Source organism: Chiloscyllium plagiosum, chromosome 45, assembly GCF_004010195.1.
Source record: "Chiloscyllium plagiosum isolate BGI_BamShark_2017 chromosome 45, ASM401019v2, whole genome shotgun sequence".
NCBI lineage: Eukaryota > Metazoa > Chordata > Chondrichthyes > Orectolobiformes > Hemiscylliidae > Chiloscyllium > Chiloscyllium plagiosum.
The window spans coordinates 5,425,582-5,444,112 of NC_057754.1; the positions used below are offsets into that span (position 1 = coordinate 5,425,582).

Below are 18,531 nucleotides of genomic sequence, written 5' to 3' on the forward strand. Positions count from 1 at the left end.
CCATGACTTGTCCTATCTGCCTATCTTCTTTTCCACCTATCCACTCCACCCTCCTCCCGCCCCCGATCTATCACCTTCATCCCCTCCCCTACTCACCTATTGTACTCTATGCTACTTTCTCCCCACCCCCACCCTCCTCTCACTTATCTCTCCACACTTCAGGCTCTCTGCCTGTATTCCTGATGAAGGGCTTTTGCCCGAAACGTCGATTTTACTGCTCCTCGGATGCTGCCTGAACTGCTGTGCTCTTCCAGCACCACTAATCCACTGCTGTGCTCTTCCAGCATCTGCAGTCATTGTTATTACCTAGACAGAGAGAGAAAGAGAGAGAGATAAAGAGGTAGAGATAGAGAGATAGATAGTTACAGATAGATAAAGATAGAGATTATGAGAGACAGAGGGAATGAACCAGCAAAGAGAGAGAGTGAGAGCAAGTGAAACAACAGAACGGATGCCATTTTCTGTCACTAAGCCACCCTTTATTTACATGTGCAAAGTACATGCACTCTGACCGGCCAGCTCAGAGCCAGTCCCTAGAGTGAGGACACTGTCTGAGACTCCTGTTTATATCCCAGGGCTCCCTCATTCTAATCCCTACAGAAAGGAACGGGCCAAAGAATTCAACTAAATGGCGAAAGCTACACATTTTGGGAAGTATTTAAGTTTCTAAAGAATCGAGTAATTACAAGTAGAGCTGTTAAAGTTAAAATTGTCAAATTTGGTCCTTACCTTTGTTGTTGTCGAATAAAATTGCAACCTGACTGCTCGTGTGCATAGTCCTTTCCCTGAGAGACAGAGAGGCACCTGAGTAAATTCATCTCCTGGTCGAGTGAGTCCACACGGTCCTGGGGATACCCTGAAGCTAACAACAACAGACACATAAATCTCTACGCTTTTCCAAATCTGCACAGTTTGAAAAATCGGGAAAATGCTCTTGGTGATTTATCTTTCCCAGATCCAAAGAATGAACCGCCTTTCTCTATGTTGAACTTCTCCTATTGTTTTGCAGTCACTTAATCTGCCAATGACCCCTTGGGTTGGCCCAGCAGTTATTGTTCGTTCCTCGTTGTTTTTGAGGAGCTGGACGTCAGCTGCCTCTTGAACCACTGTTGTGCTTGGGCCATAGATATATCCAAAACCAATATGCTGTCAGGAAGGGAACTCCAGGACTTTGACCCCATTGATAGCGGAGGAATGGTAATACAGTATCAAGTCAGGCTGGTATGTGGCTTGGAGTGGAACCTTGTAGGTGTTGGGGTGCACATGCGTTAGCTGTCTTTGTTCCACCGAGGTCATGTGTTTGAAACTCGCTGTCAAAGAAACCTCATTAAGGTCAACTGAACTGCATCTTGTAAATGGCCCACACAGCAGTAAATGCTCACTGGTGATGAAGAAAATTAGGGGGAAGAGGGTATTGAGATGGATAGAGTCATACAGCATGGACACAGGGCCTTCAGTCCAACCAGTCCATGCCGACCATAATCAGAAAATAAACTAGTCCCGCCTGCCTGCTCCTGGCCCATATCCCTCCAAACCCTTTCCTGTTCATGTCCTTATCCAAATGTCTTTTAAATGGTATAACTGTACCCACAATCCACCACTTCCTCAGGAAGTTCAGTCCAGACATGACAGGCTCTCTGTGTAAAAAAAAAACTGACCCCCGTGTCTTTTTTAAATCTCTCTCTTCTCACCTTAGAAATGTGCCCCCTAATTTTGAAATCCACCCCCCCCCCCCCCCCCCCCAGGAAAAGACACCTACCATTCAGCCCATCTATGCCCCTCATGATTTTATAAACATCCATAAGGTCACTCCCTCAACCTCATACATTCCAGTGAAAAAAGTCCCAGGCCTATCCACCCTCTCTTTATAACCCAAACCCTCCATTCCCAGCAATGTCCCGACAAATCTCTTCTGAACCCTCTCTAGATTAATAATATCCTTCCTATAACAGGGCAACCAGAACTGGACACAGTACTCCCGAAGAGGTCTCACTAACATCCTGTACAACATCAACGTGACGTCGCAACCCCTACACTCGAAGGTCTGAGCAATAAAGGCGAGCGTGCATTTCCATAGCTGCATTTCCCCTACAGCTTCTTAGTTGCAATCTGTTGTAATAGTTGATTGATTTGACTTATTACTGCCACATGTGCCAAGATACAGAGAAAAATACTGATTTGCATGCTATTCAGACAAATCATACCTGGCATAGGTACATCAGGGTGATAGACCCCTCAACCTCCTACCCTTCAGTGAAAAAAAATCCCAGCCTATCCAGCCTCTAGTTATATCTGTTATGAGGCGAAAGTGGGTACTGCAGATGCTGGAGATCAGAGTCAAGATTAGAGTGGTGCTGGAAAAGCACAGCAGGTCAGGCAGCATCCGGAGAGCAGGAAAATCGACAAACGTCGATGCTGTCTGACCTGCTGTGCTTCTCCAGCACCACTTTAATCTTATATCTGTTATATCTACTTATATAAAGGTGTGCAGGTTAGGGTGGGTTGGCCATGCTAAATTGCCCATAGTATTCAGCGATGTGTAGGTTAGGGTGGGTTGGCCATGCTAAATTGCCCATAGGGTTCAGGGATGTGTAGGTTAGGTGCATTAGTCAGGGGTAAATGTAGGATAGGGGAATGGGTCTGGGTGGGTTACTCTTCGGAGGGTCAGTGTGGACTTGTTGGGTCGAAGGGCCTGTTTCCACACTGTAGGGATTCTATGATCTCAAATGCTCCAGTCCCGGCAACATTCTATTCTAGACAAACAGGGGTTATCATGTCATCAGTGCTTCAGGAGGCTGGTCACAGCCCACATCAACTCCAGTCTCCCAGCCTGCCCCGAGCCCCTGCAATTTGCCCACCGACATAACAGGTCTGCAGTGGACACCATTCCCCCAGCCCGGCACTCATCCCTGGAACATCCAGACAACGAGGACACCTACGTCAGACTCCTGCTCATCCACCACAGCTCCACCTTCAACACCATCATCCCTTCCAGACTGATCTGAGAACTCTGAGACCTAGGTCTTAGCTCCACTGTCTGCAACTGGATCCTCAGCTACCTGACCCAGAGACCGCAAACAGTGACGATAGACCACAGCACCTCCTTTACAATCACCCTCAACACTGGGGACCCCCACGGATGCATTCTTTGCCCCCTACTGTATTCCCTGTACACCCATGACTGTGTTGCCAAACTCCAAACGAATGCTGTCTACAGGTTTGTTGACGATACCATCGTGGTAGGATGGATATCAAACAATGATGAGTTAGAATACAGAGACAGTGGGTTTGGTGTCGTGATGCCATGATAACAATCCCTCTCTCAATTGAGACTAAAGAACCAATCAGAAAGAAGGGAGGAGAATGTGCCTCCATCTACATCAGTGGTGCTGAGGTTGACAGGGTGAAAAGCATCAAGTTCCTCGGAGTGATGATAACTGACAATCTGTCCCGGACTTCCCAAGTAGATGCGACGGTGAAGAAGGCACAACCTTCCTCAGGCGGCTCAGGAGATTTGGCGTGTCCATAACGACTCTCACCAACTTTTACAAACGCTCCACTGAAAGTACACTGTCCAGATGCATCACGGCTTGATATAGCAACTGCTCTGCCCAGGACTGGAAGAAACTACTGAAGGTGGTGTGCACATCCCAGACCATCATGGAAGGCAACCTTCTATCCATGGCTCCACTTACACTTCTTGTTGCTGTGGAAAGGCTGCCAACACCATCAAAGACTCCTCCAACCGGCAATGCTCTCCTACAACCTCTTCCATGAGGCAGAAGTTTGAATACACACACACCAACAGGTTCAAGAACAGCTTCTTCCCTGCCTTTATGAGACGGATGACTGGACCTCTCTCATTTCAAATAATGCTGGTCTTGCTAATGTTGATCTTGCCTAGCACATGCCCTTTGCGATGTAACTTATATGCCTCTGGCTAGTGCTTTTTCACTCGATGATCTGTATGTCCTTGCTTACTATGATCTGCCGATACTGCTTGCAGACAAAGCTTTTCACTGCACTTAGGTACATGTGATCAATCGAATCAAATCAAAGTAAGGATGCAGAGAAGGTAGTTTTATATAGAAGGGACTGTTTAATGAAACTTCCCAAATGCTAGTGACTAATATAACATTGAGCAATAATTCACCCAAACCCCCACCAACCACAACTCCATGGCCTTCGTTTCATAGTATCTAGGTTTGTTAAACCAGGATGATTAAGTTAGCGAGATTAAGCAAGTTCTGTTATCACCAGCTTAATCATTACTTACATTTATGGATTAATGATCAGTTCAACCCAACAAGCATTATGTCTCTGTTACAGCCTCTCCGTCAGTGTCATGAGCTCTCCCTCAGCCACAATCCTTCTCCTTCAGTGCTGCCATCTCTGAGCTGCAGCCATGGGCTTCAATGATATCCTGGAGGATGTCGGAAGTATGGGCAAGTTCCAAATCATCCACATTTTGTTGCTGACATCCCCATCTCTGCTCCTGACCATGCACAACCTGCTTCAGAACTTCCTGGCCGCTGTTCCTGATCATCACTGCAGGATCCCTTTGGAAGTGAATGACTCGAGGTACGCCAATGTCACGGGGAGGCTGCAGACGGAGGAACTTCTCCGGGTTTTCATCCCTCTGGACCAGGACCAACAGCCGGAGAAATGCCTGATGTACTCCTCACCTCAATGGCACCTTCTGGATCTCAACGGGACGCACGCAAACGTGACTGAGTACCACACGCAGAAGTGCACTGACGGGTGGACCTATGACAACTCTAAGTTCAAAGCCTCGACGGTTACAGAGGTAACGCCTGAGAATTTCTGTCTATTAAAGGTTCCAGTGACATTTATTGTGAAATGGAAGGAAAGTGAATAAATGGATGCGTGTCCCCCAAAATAACCTCACACCTGTGAGGTGTTTATAAGTAAAACACCCATGCATATGTGCACATCAACCCAGTGTCCTCAAAATTTCCCAAAGGGTAAAGGTGTGGCATTAAGGTATAACGGTTCTACGCTCCTCTTCATGCCTAATCCGCTAATTCCAATGGGTCAAAGCAAAGGCATCTGAACAACCCTGTTACTGTCAGCCAAGGGCTCAGCTCATAGCATCATTGAGCATGGAAATAGACTCTCAGTCCGAGTGGACCCCATTTACCTCTCCACCCCTGAGGATCCCAGCCTCATTCCTGACGAAGGGCTCTGGCCCGAAACATCGATTTTCCTGCTCCTCGGATGCTGCCTGGCCTGCTGTGCTTTTCCAGCAACACACTCTCAACTCACTCTCTCTCAGTCCAACTCATCCATGCTGTCGAAGCTTCCCAAACCCAAACTAGCCCCCATTTGCTTGCGTTAGGTCCATATCCCCCTAAACCTTTCCTATCCATGTACCTGTCCAAATGTCTTTTAAATGTTGGAACTGTACCAGCATCCACCACTTCCTCCAATAGTTTGTTCCACACACGAACCACCCATTGTGTGAAAAAGTTGCCCCTCGGGCCCCTTTTAAGCTTTCCACCTCTCTCACCGTAAAATTATGGCCCTCTATATTTGAACTCCTCCATACGAGGGAAAAGACCTTTGCTACGTTTATTAAATCGTGAGAGTATTCCATAGGAGGCCTAACCAATTTCCTGTACAGACGCAACATGGCATTTCAACTCCTATACTCAATGCACTAACCAATAAAGGCAAGCATGCTATACACCTTCTTCACTAATCTGTCTACCTGTGACTCCACTTTCAAGGAATAATGAATCTGCACCCCCTGGACTCTTTGTTCAGCAACACTCCCCAGAACCTTACCACTAAGTGTATAAGTCTTGCTCTGATTTGCCTTTCCAAAGTTGAGCACCTCAAATTTACCTAAATTAAACTCCATTTGCCACGCCTAGGCCCATCTGATCAAGGTCCTGTTGAACTCTGTGGTAACCTCCTTCACTGTCCACTACTGTGGGTCTCAAGGTCATCTTTAGTCCATGAGGGAAAAAATGGGTCACTGGTGTTTTTCTCAACATGTAAATGTGCACATGGACAGCGTGATGGCTCAGTGGTCGGCGCTGCTACCTCACAGCGCCAGGGACCTGTGTTCAATTCCGGGCTTGGGTGACTGTCTGTGTGGAGTTTGCACATTCTCCCTGTCTCTGTGTGGGGTTTCCTCCGGGTGCTCCAGTTTCCTCCCACAATCCAAAGATGTGCAGGTTAGGGTAGATTGGCCATGCTAAATTGCCCAGAATGTTCAGGGATGTGGAGGTTAGGTGCATTAGTCAGGGGTAGTAGAGGATAATTGGGGTGGGTAACTCTTTGGAGGGTCGGTGTGGACTTGTTGGGCCAAAGGGCCCGTTTCCACATGAAGGGATTCTATGATATTGATTTTTATATTTTTGCCCTTTTTATCTGTCAGGTATGACCACACAAATCAGGAACATGTACGGAGGGTTTGAGTTATAAAGAAAGGCTGGATAGGCTAGGCCTTTTTTCACTGGTGCGTAGAAGGTTGAGGGTGAACTTATAGAGATTTATAAAATCATGAGGGGTATTAATAAGATGAATGGCAGATGTCTTCTCCCTAGGTGGAGGATTTCAAGACTAGGGGGCACATGTTTAAGGTGAAAGGAGAAAGATTTTAAGAAGACATGTGGGGCTTTTTTTTTACACAGAGGGTGGTGTATGTGTGGAATGAACGTCCAGAGGAAGTGGTGGATAAGGGTACAGTTACAATGTTTAAGAGATGTTCAGATAAGTTGTCATCATGTTCATCATCATCGGCGGTCCCTCATGGATGAGGATGACTCTCTCCCACACTCAGGGTGAGTCCATAGATGGCTGTTCAGACCGAGGGGGCTACTGCAGGCCCTGTTACACTTGGGGTGGTCGTGGGAAGGGGGTGGTGGGTGGGGCATTGTCATGGCAGTGCACCCCTTACGCTGTTGCTGCTCGGCTTCCGCCTTTTCCCGACGGCAAGCCTCAAGGAGCTCGACACCTTCCCGGCTACTGCTCTCCAACTTTGGATGGTCTTGGGCCAGTGATTCCCAGGTGTCTGTGGGAATGCTGCACTTCCCCGGTGAGGCCTTGAGGGTATCCCTGAAGTGCTTTCTCTGTCCACCAGGGGCTCCACTCAGTTTCGGAGCTGGGGTAGAGCACCTGCTCGGATAGTCTTGTGTTGGTCATGCAGACGACGTGCCCAGCCCATCGCAGACAATCGAGATGGGGGTCAGTGCCTCGATGCTGGGGATGTTGGCCTGGTCAAGGAATCTAGGTAATTACACGAATAGGAAAGGTTTGGAGAGATATGTGCCAGGAGCAGGCAGGTGGGACTAGTTTAGTCTGGGATTAGGGTCGGCATGGACTGATCAGACCAAATGGTTTATTTCCATGCTGTGTGACTCTATGAGTAAATCCCTTGTATCTGTTCAACAATTCATTTCTGACTGTAAACTCAAATCTGCATTCCCACCTTGACCTATAACCTTTCACACTCTTGCTTAAAAGAATCGATTTACTTCATATTTAAAAAATATTCAAAGCCTCTGCCTTCACCACCCTTTCAAGAAAAGAGCTCCACAACTCTTGGAGATAAAATATTTCAGTTAATTGTGTTTTTAATGGGCAACTCCTACTTTATTAAATTTTTGATCATTCTTTGTGTGTTTTCATATTCTACCCAATCCTCTGATCTGCTACCTGTGTTTGCACATTTTCTAAAGGTTTTTAAAAAAAAATTATTTATTTGTGGGATGTGCTGACTGGCGCCAGCATTTATTACCTCTGTCCCTAGTTATCCCCTTGAGAAGGTGGGGGTGAGCCGCCATCTTGAACCGCTGCTGTCCACCTGCTGTGGGTTAGACCCACAATGCCCTGAGGGAAGGAATTCCAGGATTCTGACCCACCGACAGTGAAGGAATGGCCGATATATTTCCAAGTCGGGATGGTGAGTCACTCAGAGGGGAACTTAAAGGGGGTGGTGTTCCCATGCATCTGCTGCCCTTCTTCTGGATGAAGCAATCGTAGATTTTGAAGGTGCTGTCTGAGGATCTTTGGTGAATTTGTTTGAAAATACCTTTAATCTTTCAAGTTAACCACGGACCTTAGAATTCTGCTTATTCATTGCAATGTATCAATTCCGTGTATTCTGAAAATAATTTCTGAAAGGTCAGCTACTGCATTTCCAGTGACCTGTACCTTAATATAACTTGCTATAATTCACTTTAGCTGGCTCCGTTTTCATTCTTCAATCATGAAACTAAGTTAATAATGACCAAAAACCCTCGCAAATTGGCAGCGCCTACATGCTGTGAATGAATTTTTTTTAATTCCACTTATTTAAAGTTTAACAAGTTGTCTTGGACCCACTTTATTTCTTCCTCAAACTGACTATAAAATTCAATCATTTTATGGTCACAAATACCTCGTGATGCCTTTACTGTGAGATCATTAATTGGCCTGATCTTGTTGCACATTGCTAGGTCCAGAGTAGACTGCTCCCTGGTTGGTTCCTGAACTAGCTATTCTGAGAATCTATGCTCAACAACAGCTTTATCTTAGCCAGCCTCGCCCGCCTGACTGTTCCAGTAGACATGTACGTAGAACTTAGAACTACAGAGCACAGGAACAGGCCCTTCGGCCCACAAAGTTGTACTGAATATGATGCCAAACAACTTCTTCCACGCTTTTAAAGACTTCTGAATGAACCTCTCAAATTTTTAAACCTAATGTTGATCTCGCTTTTTGGCACCTTCTCTGCAGCCGTAACTTTGTATTCCTCACTCTGCTCAACCACTCTACGATCCTTGTATGATCCGATCTGCCTGTACTGTACGCAAAACGAAACTTTTCACTGTACGTGGATGCATGTGACAATAATAAATCAAATCGAATCAAGTTAAACTAATCCCTCCACTCCTTGTGTATTCGTGTGCTTGTCTAAAAGCCCCTCAAACACCCCTGTCGTATCTGCCCCCACCACCACCTCTGGCAGTGCATTCCAGACTCCTACCACTCTCTGTGTACGAAACTTGCCCCTCACATTTCCTTTGAACATTTCCCCTCTCACCTTAAATGCACACCCACAAGAATTGGAGAGATGCGGGGATTAAAGTCTCTCATGATTGTCACTGTGCCTTTCTCGCAAGCTCTCATCGTTCCCTCTTTAATGCTTCACCTTATCAGGTTACTTTGTAAATATGCACAGGCAAAGCAGATCGGTGAGCCTCTTTTGAACAGTGAGGTGCAGGAGAAGTGCTGAGGGCTTCAGTTGGGGGGGGGGGAAGGGTCCTTGGGTAGGGGGGAATTCCTGGGTACGTGATGCATCCTTTAAGATATGGCCATGACTGCGACATGGAGGGACGTGTTGTGACTGGGCACCCAAGGTGGGCTTCAGGTGATCCCATTTCTCCCGGGTCAGAGCCTGAAGTCGGATTCTGATGGCGTTGAGGGCTTCCTGATAACATGTTCGACATCCACATGTAGGGTGTTTCCAACAGGTCGCTCGGTCTCGCTGGTCAGTACTGAAGTGCAAGGCCATGGATAACGTAACTGTCACAGGTTTCAAAATTTTGAATAACCAGTGTCTGTTTAACATCTACAGGTTCATGGTTCCTTAAAGGTGGAGTCACAGATAGACAGGGTAGTGAAGAAAGTGTTTGGCATGCTTGACTTTATTGGGCAGTGCATCGAGTATAGGAGTTGGCAAGTTATTTTTATTTGTTTGTTTTTATGGGATGTGGGTGTCTCTTGCTGGGCCCAGCATTCATTTCCCCTTGTCCCTAATTGCCCCTTTGAGAAAGTGGGGGGGGAGCTGCCTCCTTGAACCACGGCAGTCCACCTGCTGTGGGTTGACCCACAATGCCCTGAGGGAGGGAATTTCAGGATTCCGACCAGTGACAGTGAAGGAACAGGGATATATTTCCAGGTCAGGACGGTGAGAGGCTCAGAGGGGAACTGCAGGGGGGTGGTGTTCCCATGTACCTGCTGCCCTTGTCCTTCGAGATGGAAGTGATAGTGGGATTGGAAGGCGCTATCTGAGAATCTTTGGTGATTTGCTGCAGTGCATCTTGTAGATGGTACACACTGCTGCTACTGAGCATCGGTGGTGGAGGGAGTGGGTGCCTGTCGATTCGGTAAAAACAATGACTGCTGATGCTGGAAACCAGATTCTGGATTAGTGGTGCTGGAAGAGCACAGCAGTTCAGGCAGCATCCAAGGAGCTTCGAAATCGACGTTTCGGGCAAAAGCCCTTCATCGATTTGGTGCCAATCGAGTGGGGCTGCTTTGTCCAGGATGGTATGGAGCTTCTTGAATGTTGCTGGGGCTGTGTTCATCCACGGGCAAGCAGGGAGTATTCCCTCACCCTCCTGACCTGTGCCTGGTCGATGGTGGACAGGCTTTGGGGACTCAGGAAGTGAATTACTTGCTTCAATATTCATAGCCACTGACCTGCTTTTGCAGCCATTGTGTTTATGTGGTGAGTCCCGTTGAGTGTTTGGTCAATGATAAGCCCCAGGATGTTGATAGTAGGGAAATTAGTGATGGCAACGCCACTGAATGTCAGCGGACAGTGGTTAGATAGTCTCTTATTGGCGATGGTCATAGCCTGGTGTTTGTGTGGCGTGAATGTTATTTGCTATTTGTCAGCCCAAGTCTGGATATTGTCTAGATCTTGTAGCGGCTATATAGGACATTGGTTAGGTCACTTTGTCTTGTCCTACAGGCAGGGCACAATCACTGGAGAACGCAACATGGTTGTGTGCAGTCAAGAGGAAGTTGCTCTGAGAGACCTCATCATTGATTCCTGACCTCATGAAGTCTCATGGTATCAGGTAAAACTTGCATCAGAAAATGTCCTGCTGATTTTCACCTACCAACTCCCTTGACCGATGAATTAGTTCTCTGCCATATTGAAGACCATTTGGTGGACACACTGGGGATGGCAATATCACAGAGTACAGCCTTGTTGGGGAATTTCAGTACTCATCACCAGGAGCGGCTCAGCAATACCATTACTTACTGAACCTGGGGTGCAGGTTCACAGTTCTTTGAAAAAGGAGTCACAGGTAGACAGAGGTAGTGAAGAAGGCGTTTACACACTCGCCTTTATTGGTCAGTGCATACACGTACCACTCTCTGCGTGAAAAAGGTTGCCCCTTAGGTCACTTTTAAATCTTTCCCCTCTCATCTTACATCTATGCCCTATGGTTTTGGACTCTCTGACCCTGGGGAAAAGACCTTGGCTATTCACCCTATCCATGCCCCTTGTGATTTTACAAACCTCTATAAGGTCACCCTTCAGCCTCCGATGCTCCAGTGAAAAGCCTATTCAGCCTCTCCCTGTAGCTCAAACCCTCCAACCCTGGTAACATCCTTGTAAATCTTTTCTGAACCCTTTCAAGTTTCACAACATCCTTCCGATAGGAGGGAGACTAGAATTGCATGCAATATTCCAAAAGTGGCCTAACCAATGTCCTGTACAGCCGCAACATGACCTCCCAACTCCTGTACTCAATACTCTGACCAATAAAGAAAAACATAACAAACGCCTTCTTCACTATCCTATCCATTTGCAATTCTACTTTCAAGGAGCTATGAACCTGCACTCCAAGGTCTCTTTGTTCAGCAACACTCCCCAGGACCTTACCATTAAGTGTATAATGGTGCACTTTATAAATGCCCTGCAGTGTGGAAACAGGCCATTCGGCCCAATAAGTCCACACCTCTGAAGAGAACTTCTGTCCCCATTCATCTGTTTGTATGTTCTTAAAAGAAAGTCAATGGTGTTACCCAACATCTACATTAAAACCTGATGAATAATTTATATTTCTATTCAGATACAAGGTGAGGCAGTAAAATTTTCAGAACGTCTGCTTGGTGTGCTGCATTTTCAGAGCATTCCAGAGTTGTTCATGCTGTTAACTCTTCAATAACTGAAGGTTCCATTCTTGTCTTGACAGTGGGACTTGGTGTGCGATCAGAGGTCGCTGAGATGGATCACACAATCGATATACATGGCTGGATTGCTGGTGGGAGCCATGGTGCTGGGCAGGCTTTCTGACAAGTAAGGATGGCAGAATGGGCACTGCAAACTGTACTGCCCAGTCAGGTTGTTCAAGCTGTTAAGACCATAAGACGTAGGCGCACAAATTAGGCCATTCAGCCCATCGAGTCAGCTCCACCATTCAATCATGGCTGATATGTTTCTCAACCCCATTTTCCCACTTACTCCCTGTAATCTTTGATCCCCTTGATACTCAAGAACCTATCCATCTCAGTCTTGCATATACTCTGTGACCTGGCCTCCACAGCCTTCAGGGGCAGTAAATTCCATAGATTCCCCACTCCCTGGCTGAAGATGTTTCTCCTTATCTCCATTCTAAAGGGTCTTCCCTTCACTCTAAGGCTGTGCCCTCCTAGTCTCTCCTACCAATGGAAACATCTTCCCAACATCTACTTTGTCATCATTCTGTATGTTTCAATTAGATCACCCTCCCCCCCCGCCCCCCAATCCTTCAAAACTCCATCAAGTATAGACCCAGAGTCCTCAAACATTCCTCACATGTTCAGCTTTTGATTCCTGGGACCATTCTCGTGAACCTCCTCTGGACCCGCTCCAGGGCCAGTACATCCTTCCTGAGATATGGGGCCCAAAACTGTGTACAATACTCCAAATGTGGTCTGACCAGCGCCTTACAGAGCATCAGGTGTACGTCCCTGTTTTTATATTCAAGTCCTCTAAAAATGAATGCCACCATTGTATTTGCCTTCCTAACTACCGACTCAACCTGCAACTTCACCTTGAGAGAATCCTGGACTAGAACTCCCAAGTCTCTTTGCACTTCAGACTCCTGAAATTTCTCCCCATTTACAAAATAGTCCATGCCTCTATTCTTCCTACCAAAAGGGCATGACCTCACACTTCCCCCACATTGTACGCCATCTGCCACTTCTTTGCCCACTCTCCGAACCTGTCCAAATCTTTCTGCAGTCTCCCTGCCTCCTCAATGCTACCTGTCCTTCTACCTATCTGTTGGCTCAGGAATTGACTTTGTACGACTTCTGATTAGTCCTCCAGCTACGCTTTCAGCAAATGGTGGTGGAAATTTCTCAGGAATCCTATCCCACATCCGGCTTGATGATCCGGCCCCTTTAGGGAAAAGAATTAGCTTTATTATGATGAGTACAGTGAAGGGTTTACAAGTCACCATTACGCCATCTTAGGTACCAAGGTACAGATTCTTAAGTATAAATTATTCAGTAAGAAAAAAATATAGAAATACAAAGTCCAGCAATTAATCAGAAAAATAGAGAAATATGAGTTCAGAATTGCTGTTTGTGAGTTATAGACTCATAGCACGGAGAAAGCCCTTTGGCCCAAACTGGTCCATACTGACCAAAATGTCCATCCACACTCACCCCATTTCCCTGCACTTGGCCCATATCCTTCTAAAGCTTTCCTATCCATGTGTTTGTCCAAATGCCTTCTAAATGTTGTTAATATACCTGCTTCAACCACTTCCACTGGCAGCTGATTCCATTCTTTGAACATGGGATGCAATTAATACCGATTAGATTCAGACATCCAGCATGTTCCACAAAGACAGTAGCCTCTGAATGTTCCGTCATGCAGCTGGACTCACAGTAAATTGCCCTGCACCAACCAAAGAAGAGACGCCTGAATTGATTTATAAAGAAGTCTCACATATTCCCGATTTAAATTCTACCTCCAACTGGGGATAACTGCCCAATCAACGCAACTACAAAATGCTGATTGACACAAGACAACTTTGACATCACACATGTCTACCTCAACCATCAGCACCAATAATTACAGGAATCAGCAGACTCCTTCATTAATGAGAGCCTTCCGGCACAGTCTGGAGGCAAGGCCCAGAGCGGAATGGAGACAAGGCCCAGAGCGGAATGGAGGCAAGGCCCATAGTGGGATGGAGGCAAGTCACAGAGCAAAATGAAGTCAAGTCCCAGAGCAGAATGGAATCAAGGCCCAGAGTGGAATGTAGGCAAGGGCCCAGAGCAAAATGAAGTCAAGTCCCAGAGCGGAATGGAGGAACGTCCCAGAGCAGAATGGAATCTAGTCCCAGAGCAGAATGGAGGCAAGTCCCAGAGCAGAATGGAGGCAAGTCCCAGAGTGGAATGGAGGCAAGGCCCAGAGTGGAATGGAGGCAAGTTCCAGAGCAAAATGGAGGCAAAACACAGAGCAGAATGGAGGCAAGTCCCAGAGCGGAATGGAGGCAGGTCCCAGAGCAGAATGGAGGAACGTCCCAGAGCGGAATGGAGGCAAGTCCGAGAGCGGAATGGAGACAAGTCCCAGAGCGGAATGGAGGCAAGGCCCAGAGCGGAATGGAGGCAAGTCCCAGAGCGGAATGGAGGCAAAACCTAGAGCAGAATGGAGGCAAGTCCCAGAGTGGAATGGAGGCAAAGCCCAGAGCAGAATGGAGACAAGTCCCAGAGCAGAATGGAGGCAAGTCCCAGAGCGGAATGGAGGCAGGTCCCAGAGCAGAATGGAGGAACGTCCGAGAGCGGGATGGAGACAAGTCCGAGAGCAGAATGGAGACAAGTCCCAGAGCGGAATGGAGGCAAGGCCCAGAGCGGAATGGAGGCAAGGCCCAGAGCGGAATGGAGGCAAGTCCCAGAGCAGAATGGAGGCAAGTCCCAGAGCAGAATGGAGGCAAGACCCAGAGCAGAATGGAGGCAAGGCCCAGAGTAGAATGGAGGCAAGGCCCAGAGTGGAATGGAGGCAGGTCCCAGAGCAGAATGGAGGCAAGTTCCAGAGCAGAATGGAGGCAAGTCCCAGAGCAAAATGAAGTCAAGTCCCAGAGCGGAATGGAATCAAGTCCCAGAGTGGAATGGAATCAAGTCCCAGAGTGGAATGGAGGCAAGTCCCAGAGTGGAATGGAGGCAAGTTCCAGAGCAGAATGGAGGCAAGTTCCAGAGCAGAATGGAGGCAAGTCCCAGAGCAAAATGAAGTCAAGTCCCAGAGCGGAATGGAATCAAGTCCCAGAGTGGAATGGAGGCAAGTCCCAGAGCGGAATGGAATCAAGTCCCAGAGCGGAATGGAGGCAAGTCCCAGAGCGGAATGGAGGCAAGTTCCAGAGTGGAATGGAGGCAAGGCCCAGAGCAGAATGGAGGCAAAACACAGAGCAGAATGGAGGCAAGTCCCAGAGCGGAATGGAGACAAGTCCCAGAGCGGAATGGAGACAAGTCCCAGAGTGGAATGGAGGCAAGTCCCAGAGCAGGATGGAGGCAGGTCCCAGAGCAGAATGGAGGCAAGGCCCAGAGTGGAGTGGAATCAAGTCCCAGAGCAGAATGGAGGCAAGGCCCAGAGTGGAATGGAGGCAGGTCCCAGAGCAGAATGGAGACAAGTCCCAGAGCAGAATGGAGGCAGGTCCCAGAGCAGAATGGAGGCAGGTCCCAGGGAGGCAAGGCCCAGAGTGGAATGGATGCAAGTTCCAGAGCAAAGTGAAGTCAAGTCCCAGAGCAGAATGGAGGCAGGTCCCAGAGCAGAATGGAGGCAAGTTCCAGAGCAGAATGGAGACAAGTCCCAGAGTGGAATGGAGGCAGGTCCCAGAGCAGATTGGAGACAAATCCCAGAGCAAAATGAAGTCAAGGCCCAGAGCGGAATGGAGGCAAGACCCAGAGCAGAATGGAGGCAAGTCCCAGAGCAGAATGGAGGCAAGTCCCAAGTTGAATGGAGTCAAGAATCAGAGCAGAATGAAGGCAAGGCCCAGAGTGAAATGGAGACGATATGCCAGCATACACTGTATGAGGCAGTACTACAGTCAATGTTCATGTGTAAGTCAAGGGTGACTTGGAGTTGGGATACCAGCCTCTGTAGCGTTATTTCAAGCAGGTTCGAACTTCCCCTCAGTTTTGGCGAGCTTCTTATTGGGCAGACCAGACATCTTTGGGCCTTGCCTGTCTCTGGACCCGGACTGAGACTAGAATGAAGAATATCCCAGTTATACACTCTTTGTCTGGACTGCTAAGTTGTCTTTAGATTGCTAAACAATTAAAATGATTACTCTGACCACGATTCCATTTTGAATGAGCTTATCCTTCCACGCCCCTTGAACTGGCCAATCGATGTGAATCATTAGAATTTGAATTAGCTTTCTTGTCACATATACTCACATGACTACAGTGAAAAGTTGCCATTTACAGGGCCATCTTAGGTACCGAGGTACCCAGGCGCAGAGATTGTTAAGGAAAACTTCTGAGGGAAAAAGAATAGAAAAATAGAGAATTAGTAAGTCCAGCATGACAGATGTTTGGATTAATTATTTTCTAATTTAATCCAAAAATTAATCCAAGTTACCCTTTATTTCCACATAAACATTGACTATAGTACTGCCTCATACAGGGTCAGGCACCAGCATATCCCTGACACTTGATCCTTTTATCTCAGGCAGGCCTGTCGTTAAGCTTGAAAAGGTTCAGAAAACATTAACAGTGCAGGAAGCTTCCGCTATTTCAGGTGTATAGTTTTTGCCGGTTTATCAAGAGGGCCCAGTTTAAAACAAAGTTTGATTAGGTTACCTACAGTATGGAAACAGGCCCTTTGGCCCAACAAGTTCACACCGACCCTCCAAAGAGTAACCCATCCCCCCGTACATTTACCCTGAACACGATGGACAATTTAGCACAGCCAATTCACCTGGCTTACACATCTTTGGACTGGGGGAGGAAACCCACACAGACACAGGGAGATTGTGCAAACTCCACAGAGACAGTCACCCGAGGTAGGAAGTGAACCTGGGTCCCAACTGCTGTGCGGCTGCAGTGCTAATCACTGAGCCACCATGCCACCCTGCTTTTAAGCTGTTAATTCAGTTCTGGTCTCCCTGCTATAGAAAAGATGTTTTTCAGCTTGAAAGGATTCAGGAAAGATTAACAAGGATGTTGCCAGGGTTGGAGCCATGGGAGAGGCTGAATAGGCTGGGGCTATTTTTACTGGAGAGTCAGAGGCTGAGGAGTGACCTTATAGAGGTTTGTAAAATCACGAAGGGCATGGATAGGGTGAATAGCCAAGATATTTTTCCCAGGGGTGTGGGTGTCCTAAACTAGAGGACATAGGCTTAAGGTGAGAGGGTAAACATTTAAAAGGGATCGAAAGGGCAGACTTTTTCATGCATTGGGTGGTGGGTGTATGGAATGAGCTGCCAGAGGAAGTGGTGGAGGCTGGTACAATGACAACATTTAAAAGGCATCTGGATGGGTACGTGAATAGGAAGGGTTTGGAGGGATATGGGCCAAGTGCAGGCAGGCAGGATTAGATTGGGTTTGGATATTTGGTCGGCATGAACGAGATGGGCTGAAGGGTCTATTTCGGTGCCGCACGTCTCTGTGACAGCCAGCCAATAATGAATTGACAAGCAGAAACCTTAGTCAAGGCCGTTCCTCCAGATTGGCACTGGGTCCCCAATGATGGAACTGAGTGTGTTCATGAACAAAAGACCCAAAGAACCACAGATGATGGACAAAGCAGGAACTGTTTCAGAAACTCAGCAGGTCTGGCAGCGTCTGTGGAGAAAGAGCTGAGTTAATGTTTCGAGTCCAGCACTGCAAGACCTGCTGAGTTTTTCCAGCAATTCTAGTTGGTGTTGAGGGATATTGGAAACTAACTGAGACGGTTGTGGGCAATCTATGTTAAAATACCATTCACGACCCGACCTTATGAGTGGGTTTACGCCCGAAACATTGATTCTCCTGCTCTTCAGATGCTGCCTGACCTGTTGTGCTTTCCTAGCGCCACAGTTTTTGATTTAAGAATGGTAATCTTTAGCTCAACATTCAGGAAAACAGGTTGGTGGGGCTAGGTTGTAAGAATAAAACATTGTTGCTGTGAGAGTTTAAAGCTGCAACACTCTGCGCCAATAGCTGTCAGTTCTGGTTACTCAGTTATATTAAGCTGGAGATGGTACAGAAGAGACTTAACAGGATGTTGCGGGGTATGGGGGGGGTGGTTTGAGTTATAAGGAGAGGCTGGTTAGGCTGGGACTTTTTTTCACTGGAGTGTAGGAGTTTGAGAGGCGACATTATAAAAGTTTATAAAATAATGAAGGGTATAGATAGTATTAATGGTTTTCCCTAGGATGGAGGATTTCAAGACTAGGGGCACATTTTTAAGGTGACAGGATAAAGATTTTAAAAAGACACAAGGGACAAACCTTTTACACAGAGGGTGGCTTGTGTGTGGAATGAACTTCCAGAGGAAGTGGTGCTTGTGGGTACAATTACAACTTTTAAAAGACATTTGGATAGCTACATGAATAGGAAAGGGTTTGGAGGGATATTGGCCAGAAGCAGGCAGCTGGGACTAGTTTAGTTTGGGATCATGGTCGACACAGACTGGTTGGACAGGAATTCCTGATGAAGAGCGTATGCTCGAAACATCGACTCTCCTGCTCCTTGGATTCTGCCTGACCAGCTGCGCTTTTCCAGCACCACAACTCTATTTAAGCCCATGTCTCTACAAACAGTAGGCAACACACAGCAAACGGGTGAATGACTCACCAGTAT

General features: G+C 47.2%; 2 protein-coding genes and 1 long non-coding RNA gene across 6 annotated transcripts in view; 2 read left to right on the forward strand and 1 right to left on the reverse strand.

The window, feature by feature from the left end:
* LOC122543860 overlaps nt 1-18,531 on the reverse strand; it is a 46,171-nt gene that overhangs the window by 2,337 nt on the left and 25,303 nt on the right. The window contains exons 2-3 of one of the 2 annotated variants that reach the window (XR_006310150.1): nt 16,144-16,225; nt 730-862 (exon numbers count right to left, since the gene is read on the reverse strand). This is a non-coding gene — a long non-coding RNA (uncharacterized LOC122543860). Of the gene's footprint in view, nt 1-729; nt 863-12,950; nt 13,139-16,143; nt 16,226-18,531 lie in introns of those variants that run through there. The other variant, XR_006310149.1, reaches the window with a different exon arrangement.
* LOC122543859 (solute carrier family 22 member 6-A-like) overlaps nt 4,315-18,531 on the forward strand; it is a 44,696-nt gene continuing 30,479 nt past the window's right edge. Inside the window, exons 1-2 of one of the 2 annotated variants that reach the window (XM_043682715.1) lie at nt 4,315-4,807; nt 11,949-12,052. In XM_043682715.1, the coding sequence (XP_043538650.1) occupies nt 4,406-4,807; nt 11,949-12,052 (506 nt within the window). In that variant the 5' untranslated portion in view covers nt 4,315-4,405. The remainder of the gene's footprint in view (nt 4,808-11,948; nt 12,053-18,531) is intronic. The other variant, XM_043682716.1, reaches the window with a different exon arrangement.
* LOC122543858 (ABC transporter F family member 4-like) lies at nt 13,636-16,107 on the forward strand. 2 transcript variants are annotated; one of them, XM_043682714.1, is made up of 2 exons: nt 13,636-15,420; nt 15,505-16,107. In XM_043682714.1, exons 1-2 carry the CDS (start codon nt 14,077-14,079, stop codon nt 15,817-15,819), a joined length of 1,659 nt encoding a protein of 552 aa, XP_043538649.1. In that variant the 5' UTR covers nt 13,636-14,076; the 3' UTR covers nt 15,820-16,107. The 2 variants fall into 2 exon arrangements, with proteins under 2 accessions (XP_043538649.1, XP_043538648.1); XM_043682713.1 differs by having other exon boundaries at nt 13,636-15,397.

What these genes read in the sequence shown, in the direction of transcription:
- LOC122543858 (XM_043682713.1), top strand. Translation starts at nt 14,077, where the DNA reads ATGGAATCTAGTCCCAGAGCAGAATGGAGGCAAGTCCCAGAGCAGAAT. An exon ending in CCAGAGCAGAATGGAGGCAG is followed by an intron (nt 15,398 to 15,504) that starts GTCCCAGAGCAG and finishes GAATGGAGGCAG; the next exon opens with GTCCCAGAGCAGAATGGAGG.